This window comes from Miscanthus floridulus, chromosome 3 (genome assembly GCF_019320115.1).
Source record: "Miscanthus floridulus cultivar M001 chromosome 3, ASM1932011v1, whole genome shotgun sequence".
NCBI classification, from domain to species: domain Eukaryota; kingdom Viridiplantae; phylum Streptophyta; class Magnoliopsida; order Poales; family Poaceae; genus Miscanthus; species Miscanthus floridulus.
In genome coordinates this window covers 110,724,259-110,735,750 of record NC_089582.1, presented here as the reverse complement: position 1 = coordinate 110,735,750, position 11,492 = coordinate 110,724,259, and the positions used below count along the sequence as shown (strand labels likewise).

The 11,492-nt window shown below is 49.2% G+C and overlaps 4 protein-coding genes across 4 annotated transcripts; 3 read left to right on the top strand and 1 right to left on the bottom strand.

Annotated features, from left to right (window-relative positions):
- The first annotated feature begins 375 nt into the window (after positions 1-375).
- On the top strand, positions 376-2,453 carry LOC136546458 (uncharacterized). The gene is made up of 3 exons (XM_066538433.1): positions 376-514; positions 709-827; positions 950-2,453. Exons 2-3 carry the CDS (start codon positions 792-794, stop codon positions 1,274-1,276), a joined length of 363 nt encoding a protein of 120 aa, XP_066394530.1. The 5' UTR covers positions 376-514; positions 709-791; the 3' UTR covers positions 1,277-2,453.
- A 2,729-nt stretch (positions 2,454-5,182) lies between these two features.
- LOC136546457 (uncharacterized) lies at positions 5,183-5,815 on the top strand. The gene is made up of 2 exons (XM_066538432.1): positions 5,183-5,303; positions 5,476-5,815. Exons 1-2 carry the CDS (start codon positions 5,214-5,216, stop codon positions 5,788-5,790), a joined length of 405 nt encoding a protein of 134 aa, XP_066394529.1. The 5' UTR covers positions 5,183-5,213; the 3' UTR covers positions 5,791-5,815.
- An 885-nt stretch (positions 5,816-6,700) lies between these two features.
- On the top strand, positions 6,701-8,750 carry LOC136546456 (plant UBX domain-containing protein 10-like). The gene is made up of 4 exons (XM_066538431.1): positions 6,701-7,556; positions 7,724-7,939; positions 8,041-8,217; positions 8,375-8,750. The coding sequence occupies exons 1-4, from the start codon at positions 7,002-7,004 to the stop codon at positions 8,603-8,605; spliced, it is 1,179 nt and encodes a 392-aa protein (XP_066394528.1). The 5' UTR covers positions 6,701-7,001; the 3' UTR covers positions 8,606-8,750.
- Positions 8,751-8,973: 223 nt separating this feature from the next.
- On the bottom strand, positions 8,974-10,187 carry LOC136546455 (uncharacterized). Its single transcript, XM_066538430.1, has one exon. It carries the CDS (start codon positions 10,149-10,151, stop codon positions 8,997-8,999), a length of 1,155 nt encoding a protein of 384 aa, XP_066394527.1. The 5' UTR covers positions 10,152-10,187; the 3' UTR covers positions 8,974-8,996.
- Between the last annotated feature and the right edge of the window lie 1,305 nt (positions 10,188-11,492).

The window sequence follows — 11,492 nt, the reverse complement described above, 5'->3', positions numbered from 1 at the left end:
CATATGCAAATCACGTATCCGGTCCTTCAATCTCTCTCAGTTTAGTGGGGGTGTGGGTGGGCGGTGGCCGGTGGGGGAAGGTACAGATCGAGGTGATGATGGATCATGTGTGTCGCTATCACATGTCAGGCATGCTTTGACGATGGGACTGCGATTTTACGCAGAGATACTATCACATATTTGTCGAAGTAAACCATGCTGCATGTAGATGCAACGACGACGCTCCGGAGATGATACGTACTGGAACCGCGCGCTGTGTGTACCTTGTGGGTTTATGGGGTCCACAACTCCACATGGCCCCGAGCCCAAGCCTCCAATGCATATCGTCTGAGACTATTTATCCCCGGCCTCGTCCCTCCTACTCTTCTTCATTCCTAGCTTCACTCGATCGTCCCACATTCTCAAATCTTATTACTCTCCTAGCAAGCTTCGACGGTCCAGCGCGCGTCCGGCCGTCGCTCCCGGCAACGAAGCGATCGACGCGCCTTTCTTTCTCTCTGTCCCACTCCGACCGGTGAGTACTCTCTTCCTTTCGGATGAAAACCCTTTCTCTGGTCCAAGCGAGAGCAAAGCAAGTGGGTTTGTCGTTCCTGTCTTGTGTCCAAGCTCAAAAGGCGGACCATCTCTTTTTTTCAGTACTTGTTCATGTTTGATTCAGTTGGAAAAAAATGTTTGTTTTGTTCCGGTACTTGTTCATGTTTGATTCAGAGATGGACGGGCCACTGCTGAAGGTGTTCTTCTCCTTCTAATGGGTCTGTTTCTGGTCACTGTCCGCCTGCCTTCAGTTCACCATGACATACTTGGAAGGCAACCTGCCAAACCTCAAGGTAGCTGCATGCATGCTGCAATTAATAATCAACTTTCCTTTACCAAATTAAAAGCCAGTCGTTCTCGTTCATGCGTTTATTTAATTAATGACCATTTTCTGCATGCAATGCATTGCAAGCAGCTCCTGACGCCGGCGCAGGCCGCCAACGCGCTCGCCCTCCAGACCGCCATCATGTGGTTCGGCGCCGCGGGGGCCGGCCCCGCGTTTCTGGCGATCCTGCTGAGGGGCCACGGCCGGATCCGCCGGGCCCTCGCCTGCGTCGGCCTCGCGTCCGCCGTCGCCATCCACTGCTTCATCACCTGGCTGTTGGGAGTCACCCTGGTCACGGCCCCGGGCGACAATCTCCTCGTCCTCAGCGTCTTCTCGGCCGTGGCCTTCATCTTCTTCGCCGTGGGCGACGCGCTTGCCGCCCTGGTCCTGCTCCTTCGACCTCGAGGGGAGGAGTAGAGCCGGCCCGGCCGCGCCGGCAGGCAGGATAAGCAGAGCAAGAATTAATTAATTAATCATGATCAGGATAAGCAGAGCAAGAATTAATTAATTAATCATGATCATGAGCATGAGTACGTACGGATCGAGCCAGTACGTACGACTATATTTCTGAGTATGTACATATGGACTCAATCGTGCTTTATGGGAGAACGAGGTACTGATGAGTACTGACCAGTGCAAGCTATGCATGACATATGTTGGACCGTAATAATAATCGTATATATAATGATCAGTTGCCTGGTTCATCAGTATAATCTTGATGAAATTATTATTACTACATGAATGGATTTGGATTTCTTGTGCTGATAAGCTTTATTATTTTCGGTTGTATAATAATGGGGCCCCCACACCAATAGGTACAATTTTCAAGGCACATATCTATGGCAACAGTTTTTTGGGACAGCCATAAAAAGGAAGAGTTCCATGCATGTTTAGAACTAGTACTAAAAAAGCTTCAATCCTGATCGCAGGCCACAATTCACAACAATGGGATCGTCACAAGTAATTATTCATATTGTCTAAGTAGTAAATGCAATGACAAAACTCAAGATTGACATGTGAGTGACACATGTTTGGGTATTCAAGACTTCAAGTAGCAACCACTTTTATATTGTCTAAAGTAATAAACGCAGTCATAAAGCTTTAATCAAATAAATCCATTTCACAACCGTACATCATCATATATAGATGGATAACATGTTCTTTTTGTCTCTCCAAGCCTAAAATTCTTGTGTTGTTTGGCTCCAAGGAGTAAACTTTGATTAAATTGTGTCCCGAAGCGGTAAATCTAAATAACAGTTGTTGTTACTTTATTCTCCAAAGGAGTAAGTTGAGGAAGAAAGGTTCATATAACCATAAAAGGGAGCAAGTATCTAGCGTTTTTGAAACCATAAGAAACTTCAAACTGGGTGGCAAGCTATAATTAAGGGCATGACTAGCGTCCGGACGTCCGGACGGACGCGCGCGTCCTGACGCCCACGTAGCCCACCCCAATCCGCCATCGTCCCACCCTCGTCCAGATTCGCCCCATCCCACGCTCTCACTCCGCCTTCGTATCTGCGCCCACCGGTCATTCCCCAGACTCGCTCCTCTCTCTCCGCGCGGGCAGCAATCGAGAGCCGGGACCCGGCGTGTCCCCGACCGGAGCACCCGTCTGCCCCCCTCAACGCCCGAGTCTATAGCCCCCCCCCCCACCCCGCGCCGCGCGCACCGTCCTCCTGCCCCCCGGCTTCGCCCCTAGCCAAACAACATAACACACTTGCAACATGAAAAAAATTTGAAAGCAACACACGTCTAAAAACAGATGAAACACTTGGAACACATGCTTGCAACATATGTGTGGAACACATGAAGCATCCAAAAAAATAACACTTGCAACATGAAACCACTTGCTGTAACATAAGACTGAAACATTTTGGAACATACTGACATATGTGTGAAACATATGCAACATCCACATCAAAAATGATAGCAACATACGTCTGAAAATAGATGAAACATTTTGAACAAACGCTTGCAACATGCACCTAAAACACTTGCAACATATGGAACATGTGCAACATCCCCCGATCTACTTTTGCAACATCAAAATAGAACAATGCAACGTACATCTGAAACGTCTGAAACAATTAAAACATATATATGCCACATAGGGGAGGGGAAGGATGGAGCCGGTCGATTCCAACCGCCGGGGTTGGAGCCAGCAGCGAGTGGCGGCGCTCGAGCACCACTACCACCAGTAGCGGGCTTGGCTCGGCCGGGTGGGCGCACTAGCACCAGTGGCGCATGCGCGCACCAGTGCCACCAGCATCGGTCTTGGCTCGGCCGGGCGGGCGGCATGCTCGACGGGCGAAGTGAGCACCACCAGCACCAGCGCGCGCGACGAGAGGGGGCAAGAATCCCTCACAACGGGAGGGGGCGAGAAGCGCTCACGACGGGGCAAGCGAGCGGCATCGGGGGCGTGCGGCAGTAGCGAGGCAGAGTGGCATCCGCGTTCGGGACGGGACGAGCGGAGTGGCAACCGCAAGTGATGTAGTGGAGAGGAGGGAGCGAAAGGGATAGAAGGTATTTTCTTTTTGTTTGAACGGTTGGGGCGAGGGCGAGTGGATGAGCGGTTGTTGGGATGTGTTGCGGCTCACCATCGACACTGTCCGCCTGGATAGACGCTCTATGTAACACCCCAGGTGTTTGTCACCAGTTAAGCAATGGGTTTGAGCTCAAACATGATATGTTAAGTGGTGATGAAGGTGTCAAGATCAAATCTACAAGAGTGAGCTCCAACTTAAACTTGGACAACACACCCTTACTTACATGTGTACCCTTGTTAAGATTATGCAAGAGTAATGTTAAACATGCTTATTTCATGTACATTACATCAACATGCATCCATCTTGACCAGTGGAAAAGTTTTATGAAGTTTGGAATCAAAAAGTCACATAAAATGATAAGTTATAATCTTTCTTGGATTGCTTTATTAAGTAAATGGGAATATGAGATGTCGATCAAACCTTGATACCTTGCCCAATGACTCTAATTTAACTCTACAACAAAAGTTATGAAGGGTTCATGTTGAGCATGTGGCCAAAAAATGCTTCAATAGATCAAAAAGGATAATTTAAGCTTTATCGTGATACGACTTTGATTTGGTTTGAAATGTGGCTTAGAGTGTTTGCATGACAGTGGAACCTAAATAAAAGTTGTAGTTCATCTTATGTAGAACAAGCTTTGTTTAATGATCAAGAGCTAATTCAGTGCCTAGCTTAGCCAAATAGAGCTCACAAGAATCAACAAAATGCTGTTTTGGAATCCCGAAATTTGGCTAAGTCTGGGATGACTGAATCTTCGTGTTTCCGTTTTCAAGTACCCTGCTTTGGGAATTAATATCTCACAAACCATTTCGATTTGGACCATACTCCTTTAATCAAAGTTGTAGTACTCGTGTAGCTCTGTCACATAGTGCAATTGGTTGAACAAATCGCTAGGTCACTTTATTTGTAATTTATGGCAAAAGTTTGGGGCGGAACCATCTTAGCTTCATATATTTCAGTTTAGCGCTAGGTCACTTTATTTGTAATTTATTAATTGTAAACCCCATGGTAGACCATTTAGCACTAGGTCTCTTCGTCTCTACTCCTTGTTTAATAAGATGCAGATTTGGTGAACATGTACGACAGCATCCATCTTTTGGTACGATAAAGCAAAACTAATTTGTGTCACTGATTAAGAAAAGCAGAGCCTCACCATCATGTAGATGCGGCTGCAACTCGAACCACGGAACTAGGAAAAGCAGATCGCCGTGGAGGGATCTGCGGGCTCGCTCTTTCGTGCTGTTGTCGTGGGCCCTCTGCCAGTGTTCTTCTGTGCCTGTTGCGCCCACGCCCGTGGCTCAGCCGGCCGCCTAATGCACAACGCCTTGCTGGTGACAGATCTACGCAGCGCCACCTGCTATTAGCCCGCTGGGGAAGACGGACGCACGAGCGGCTCTGTTCTGCGAGGAGCGCCTGCGTATGCGCCGCCGTAGCTAGGGTGTCGCGTGTAGATCTGGAAGGGGAGCGGAATGGGAGGAAAGGCCGGGAGGACTCCACGAGTCCGCGGGAAGGTGACGGGTAGGTTGGGGAAAGTTCAGGACACACGATATTTTTATTTGTGTGGGTCCATCTTAGCATGTGCTAAGAAATTTACACGTTAGAGTAGTTTTGGCTAGCAAAGCAATGATTGAGATGTCTGTTCTTTGCACCCTCCTTCAGATTATACATTGGAGCCCGTCACTAGCTCCCGGCGATGAAGCGAAGCGCCGCCTCTCTCTCTGTCCCACGCTAAGGTTTCTCCAACTCGATCGGATGGAAAACAACAAGGCATCATCAGTCGCGTGGCCGAGAGAGAAGAGGTCGCTCGAATGGGTCTGTCAGTGATCACTGTGCGCCTGCCTCCAGCTGTTCACCAGGGCAGCTTTCAGAAAAGCACCCTGGCCGTGCCAGACCTCAAGGTAACTACTGCTGGTGCAATTCAATTAACCAACTTCCTTTACTAAACACCCTTGACACCATTCGTTCATGATGAATTATTATTATTATGATTACTATACGTGATCCCACACAGATTTATCCCTGATTAATCCCATTTCCTGCATCTGTCTGCCTGCCTGCATGCAAGCACAGCTCCTGACGCCCGCGCAGGCCGCCAACGCGCTCGCCCTCCAGAACGCCATGCTCTGGTTCGGCGCCGCGGTGCTGGCGATGCTGCTCAAGGGCCGCGCCCGGACCCACCGGGCCCTCGCCTGCGTCGCCCTCGCGTCCGCCGTCGCCATCCACTGCGTCGTGACCTGGCTCCTGGGGGTCAACCTCGTCACAGCGCCGAACGACGACCTCCTCGTCGTCAGCGTCATGTCGGCCGTCGTCTTCATCTTCTTCGCCGTGGTCGACGTGCATGCCGCCCTGATCCTGATCCGTCGACCTGGAGGGGAGGAGGAGTGAGCCTGGCCGCCACCGCCAGGCACCGGCAACTGGCCGGCAGGATAAGCAGAGCAACGGTTAAGCTGCCTCATCGTCGATCAGGAGCCCGCTGAATAATCGTAGTACGTAATTTGTAGTGTTTGACTGTTTGTGATATCTCATCTCATGATGTAATGCATGAGCTTGATGAGTTGACCGTACGACTATATTATGGACTCCATAATATAGTTGTAGGCCCATGGATTGATCTGTACGACTATATTATGGACTCAGTTGACCAGTGCAGGCTATGTATGACGTATGAGCATGTCATATGTTAGACCTTAATAATAAGCATATATGAGCAGTTACGTCCTCCGTCGGTATAATATTTGGTGAAATTATCATGAATGGTGTTACATTTCTTGTGCCGACGATGAGCTTTATTTTACGTTGTACTATCAGGATAAACGAAAATAATAAAAAACATAGCTCACGAAACTCGGGCACGGGGATTTGCGCACGCGCGTCCATGGGCCTACAACGGATCAGCCCAGCAGACAAAAACAAAACGACCCATGAAACGGAAGTTCTCCGCCAACCTTCAGCCACGCGCACGCAGGCCGGAGTTCAGTCTATGGTGGCGACGCCGGGGCCCGACCTTTCTCTTGCGAACCTCGCGTGGCACGTACCAGTGGTAGTGTGGTACACAAGTCTAGTGTCTAGACACAATATTTCTTTTTTTCTTTCTCAAACGATACGATAATGCAGAAAGGCTGTGCGTGTCATTTTATTTAAGAGACTTGTCCATGTAAATTCCAATACTTTTGTCGGAAAACGTGCAAAGAGGGACGTTCTTTGTTAATAACCGGGTTAAAAGACAGCATCGCAGGCAGCTCCAGCTTTACCCAGCTAGATTGTGGCACACACAATTCCACGCTAGTGTTCTGTTCAAACTTGAAAAGCAGCAAAACCAACACGTCTGGCAAGAACCCGATGTTCTTTGCATCAGAGGCCCCAAAGCATCCCAATTTCCCCCCTCTTTATTTCCCCTGAGGGCTGAGGCTTTAACAAAAGAGCAAAGCATAATCCATTCCTTAGCCCAGTGCCGACTGCCGTGGCCGCCGCCCATTCATCAGTCCCTTCCAACTAGTTGCAAGAACAAATGCGAACGATGCAGATGCTCATCACCCACCTGACCTGACCGATCGCAGAGGCCGGCGGGCATTGCTGAAGAACCCAGGCACCCTGCCATGTCGTCGTTGTCGTCAGGTCCGACGAGGGGGAGCAGCGCTAGCGCGGGCGAGAGCCTCCGGAACTCGTGCAACGACTTCGCCCGGGCCCTGGCGCGGGTGCCGGCCAGCATCATGGAGGGGCTGTCGAGGTCCATCCCCCGCCGCGCCCCGAGGAGGAGCCACCCCCACCATCTCCAGCCGCCACCGTCGCCGCCTCCGCTCGTCCCCGAGGAGCTCTTCTTCTTCAGCGTGTTCGAGCAGCAGTACGGCGGCCACCACCCTTTCTTCTACGGGTGCCGCTTCGCCGACGCGCTGCGGGCCGCGCGGAGGGAGGGCAAGCTCGTCTTCGTGTACCTCCACGACCCGGGCCACCCCTACACGGAGCCCTTCTGCCGGAGGACGCTCTGCGCCGACGTGGTGGTGGAGTTCCTCGACGCCAACTTCGTGTCCTGGGGCGCCGTCACCGGCAGCGGGGAGGGGCCCGGCATGGTGGCCTCGCTGCAGCCCGGCAGCTTCCCGTTCTGCGCCGTCGTCGCTCCCGTCTCCGACGAAAGCATCGCGGTCCTGCAACAGGTAGTGGCTGTCGTCCGCTGTCGTCGTTTTAAAACATCGATCGGCAGAGTCTGCAATGCATTATCTTTGCCTTTGCCTGCAACAATTGTGATTTTAGCATGTTTGGTGTTTGTGCCAAGAACTGCAACATACACGCGCCTTGTGATCTGTGATCTGCGTCACTGCAGGTAGAGGGGCCAGTCTCACCGTCAGAGCTGGTGGAGATCTTGCAGCGCACCATTGACGAGCAGGGCGCGGCTTTCAGACCCTCCAGGCCTGTCGAGAAAGCTGCAGCTGCCAGATCCTCCAGATCGGCCGAGGAAGAAGAGAGGAGGAGGAGATCGGCGCAGCGGCTACGACAAGAACAGGACGCTGCTTACATGGAGTCCCTCCGGAAGGACCAGGTAGTCTTTTCTTGTCATGGCAGCACATCCATATCTAGTCCCTCTGAATCCCCTGCTCTGGCGAGCCTACTGAACTGCAACCTTTTGGCTTTTGGGTGCAGGAGAAAGAAAGATCCCGAAAGAGTCAGCAAGAGGGAGTTTCCAAGCCGAGAGCAGGCAACGAGCTTCGCCCAAGACGTGCAGGCCAGGCACCAAGAGAACCTACCAAGACGACTCAGATCAGAGCATCCCCTCACAAGGAAACTGCACCTGCACACAGAACTGAACCAAACACCAAGGTATGATAACGGGTAGCTTCTGCAGACAAGAGTGTTCTTTGTTTTTCAAGAAACGTACGTGTTGTCGTACAAAGAAAGGTAGAGTACGGCATTACGCATACGGTTCTGGTCTACTGGCCTATGCTGTCAGGTTTGAACTAGGGCATTTTTTTTGCAGATCATGATAAGATTTCCGAACGGTGAGAGAAGGCAACAGAGCTTCCATCACACGGACACCATCAGAGAGGTCTACAGGTATGTGGACTCCCAGGGCATACCAGGAATTGGAAGCTATCAGCTCGTGCGAAGCTACCCAAGGAAGACGTATGGTCAGCAGCAGCTGGGGATGACTCTCGGAGATGCAGGTTTCTATCCGAGTGTGACATTGTACCTTGAGCAGCTCCAGTGATTATACATACATGCTGTAATTGTGAAACCAACATAAGCAAGTGATGCATGGGTATATCTGGAGACGTGTGCCAGAAATTTAGACAAATGTCTGTGTATTATTCTTTAACTCAAATCCACATGTTTCACTTAGTTGAGAACCTTGTACTAGTAACCCACATATATTTCATTTAACAGAGGACCTAGTACTAGTACATATTTTCTACTAGGTTTTCCTTTTTTTAAAAAAAAAAATATACTAAGTTCTTTTTTATTTTGAACTAGTAAGCTCCTCAGTACCCAAAATAATTTAATAACTAAGCCATCTATGCAGTTCTTACATACATGTGAAACACTCCTATGTGCTTACAAAAATGAAGCTGGGGAAGATCACAGCTCCAATAAAAATCCAACTAACCATCAGAATCTTCATCATCGCTGGGCTGTTCGTAAATTTCAAACTCCCCATCACTTGCATCAGCGTTCATAGGAGCATCACCTGATTTGTTTTGGCCATCTTCCTGCAATGGCAAGCTGTGCAGTACTTCTTCAAGGTATCCATTCGAGAAGCCTTCACCAAATGTATAGGAATCACCTAAGGTGAAATCATGAATATCCTCTGCCATAGGTGGAGAATCATAACCATCCAATTCCTCTTCCTCTTCTTCATCATCCACATCTTCACTATCAGAGTTGTTAGGGCCAACTTGATCCGCAGGTCCAGTTTGTGTGGCAGGAACTTCAGCATCATTATCTTCTTTTGACAGCTCAGATGTCGAAAGGGCTTCCTGCTTCTTGGACCTTTCAATAAGTTCATGGGCATTCCTCAACAAGTTTTTAGCGTCTTCATTACGCAATAAAGAGAGGAACCTTATGCTCACTTGCAACCTCAGGGTTTTGATCATTGGCTTAGAAAACCAACCTGTAGAATGTGAACAAACTGATTGATAAGAAGGTTTCCGAATTTCTGCTTGAATAAAGTCATCCTTCAGTTCATATAATTGCAGGAAGATGAAACTCTGTGATGGCATTGCTTCAAGCTTGCACATATCTGCCCACTTCTGAGACCCAGAATTCTTTGGCCTTAGAAGATACCGTAGCTCAGGAGGCATGCGAAAATCAATTCTCTGATATATTCGTGACTCAGAATCTTTACGAGGGTCGTATCCTCTTCTGATCCAGAATTTTCCAAAGGGTCCAGTAGAGAAGTAGTATCCAGCTCTAAACAGAAGCCTTTTGAATTGGTTTTGAGAGACATGCACACCATCATCAAGCAACCGCTCATAAAGTGATTGCCTTGGCCACACAGGAGGCTCATCAAACAATTTGCAGACAGCCATTTGCCAATCCCAATCTACAGAATTCTTTCGAACGTGGTCTTCCCAATTAATCTTCTCCGGGACAACTTGAGTGTTGAACGGAAGCGCAAGAGTTGGTCCAACGTTCATCTCCCACCGTTCTTGTACGACTCCCCTGTGCATGGTTTTAGATAGGGCATTGGACGATGGTAGAAGCGCTATCTTTGTTGGTCTATCCTTCACTGAGAACAATGGGGGCACCAACATCATGACATCTCTATCTGCTTCATGATGTCCTGTCTTATCTAAATTCCTTTCATTATCTGCGGGGTGTGTGTGTGTGTGTGTGTGGGTGGGGGGGGGGGGGGGGGGGGGGGGGGGGGGGGTGTTCGAGGAAGCCATCGGACTCGGGAAGGACTACGCCCCAGGTGGGACGAGCAGCTCGCTGGCGGGGAAGAAAGCAGAGGAAGGTGCGCCGGTCGCGGCTCCGAGTGAGGCTCGGGTCGCGGGCGAGGGCGCGAGCTCTGCGCGGCGGTTGGGGAGGAAGGAGATAGGGAGAAAGAGCTGTTATAAGCCGGCGCACAGTTACCTTACAAGTACGGCCCATTAGTCACCAGTTGAAACCAACATGGACCAACCCAAATCATAGATACTCCCTCCGTCCCAATTTAACTACACGTCTAGGATTGGAGGGAGAAACTTAGTGCAGCTGTCAAATTACCATACTGCCCCGATAAAGAAGACTTGGCATCCACTGAATAGGCAGAACATGATTACACTTGCAGTACAAAAGTACAAGTCTGACACAAAAGAAATGTGTGGCAAAGAATTTCAGAGAGAAGCAATGGCTACAATAACACAACACGTGGCCACATATAAGCACTCTACGCCATTATAGAAACTTCCAGCACTTGCGCCTGGCCATCCAAAATTTGAATCAGCAAACTTGGCGCCATTGCCCCACTATAAAATGGCTTCACATGCTCCTGATGAACCCAACACAAGCCATCCAGACCCCAAATGTGCCAATCTCTATAGCATGCAGGAGAGTTCCATCTTCAACCATGGCCATTGATCTAAATACAGTACCAGGTGAAGAAAGTGAAGAGCCCTCAGTAGCCTGAAGGACACTTTCATCTTCAACCATAGCCATAGATCTAAACAAAGTACCAGGGGAAGGAAGTGAAGAGCTCTTACCAGACCTAAATCAAGAGCCTGCTGATGATGAAGGAGATCAATTTCATCCCATCAAAGAACCACAAGTGCATCCACTGAAAGGTCAGTCCCACTATCTCCAGAAAGAGCAACACGGTGATGTGCATGCCATAGACCTCAATATTGCTGCTTGTGAGGGAGAACAAGAAGAATCTCATGAAGGTAATGTTTCTCTTAGTTTCTTTACTAAAACAAAGTGTACTGTGTAAAAATAACTTTCTGCATTAATTAAAGTCCTATGACCCACCCTATTGCAGTTCTTGCTATTGAGGACGACCATCAACAAGATGGAGATTTTAACTTTGATGCTCCACATATACAGGATGATTTTGACCTCAACTTAGAAGCTGCTGATCACCAAAATGAGGTGCAACAAATGATCAGTAAGCCCCAATG

Coding starts and splice junctions, on each gene's coding strand:
- LOC136546458 (XM_066538433.1), top strand. CDS start 792: ATGACATACTTGGAAGGCAACCTGCCAAACCTCAAG. Junction 828..949: donor GCAACCTGCCAAACCTCAAG/GTAGCTGCATGC, acceptor CATTGCAAGCAG/CTCCTGACGCCGGCGCAGGC.
- LOC136546457 (XM_066538432.1), top strand. CDS start 5,214: ATGGGTCTGTCAGTGATCACTGTGCGCCTGCCTCCAGCTGTTCACCAG. Junction 5,304..5,475: donor TGGCCGTGCCAGACCTCAAG/GTAACTACTGCT, acceptor ATGCAAGCACAG/CTCCTGACGCCCGCGCAGGC.
- LOC136546456 (XM_066538431.1), top strand. CDS start 7,002: ATGTCGTCGTTGTCGTCAGGTCCGACGAGGGGGAGCAGCGCTAGCGCG. Junction 7,557..7,723: donor GCATCGCGGTCCTGCAACAG/GTAGTGGCTGTC, acceptor GCGTCACTGCAG/GTAGAGGGGCCAGTCTCACC. Junction 8,218..8,374: donor GAACTGAACCAAACACCAAG/GTATGATAACGG, acceptor TTTTTTTTGCAG/ATCATGATAAGATTTCCGAA.
- LOC136546455 (XM_066538430.1), bottom strand. CDS start 10,151: ATGATGTTGGTGCCCCCATTGTTCTCAGTGAAGGATAGACCAACAAAG.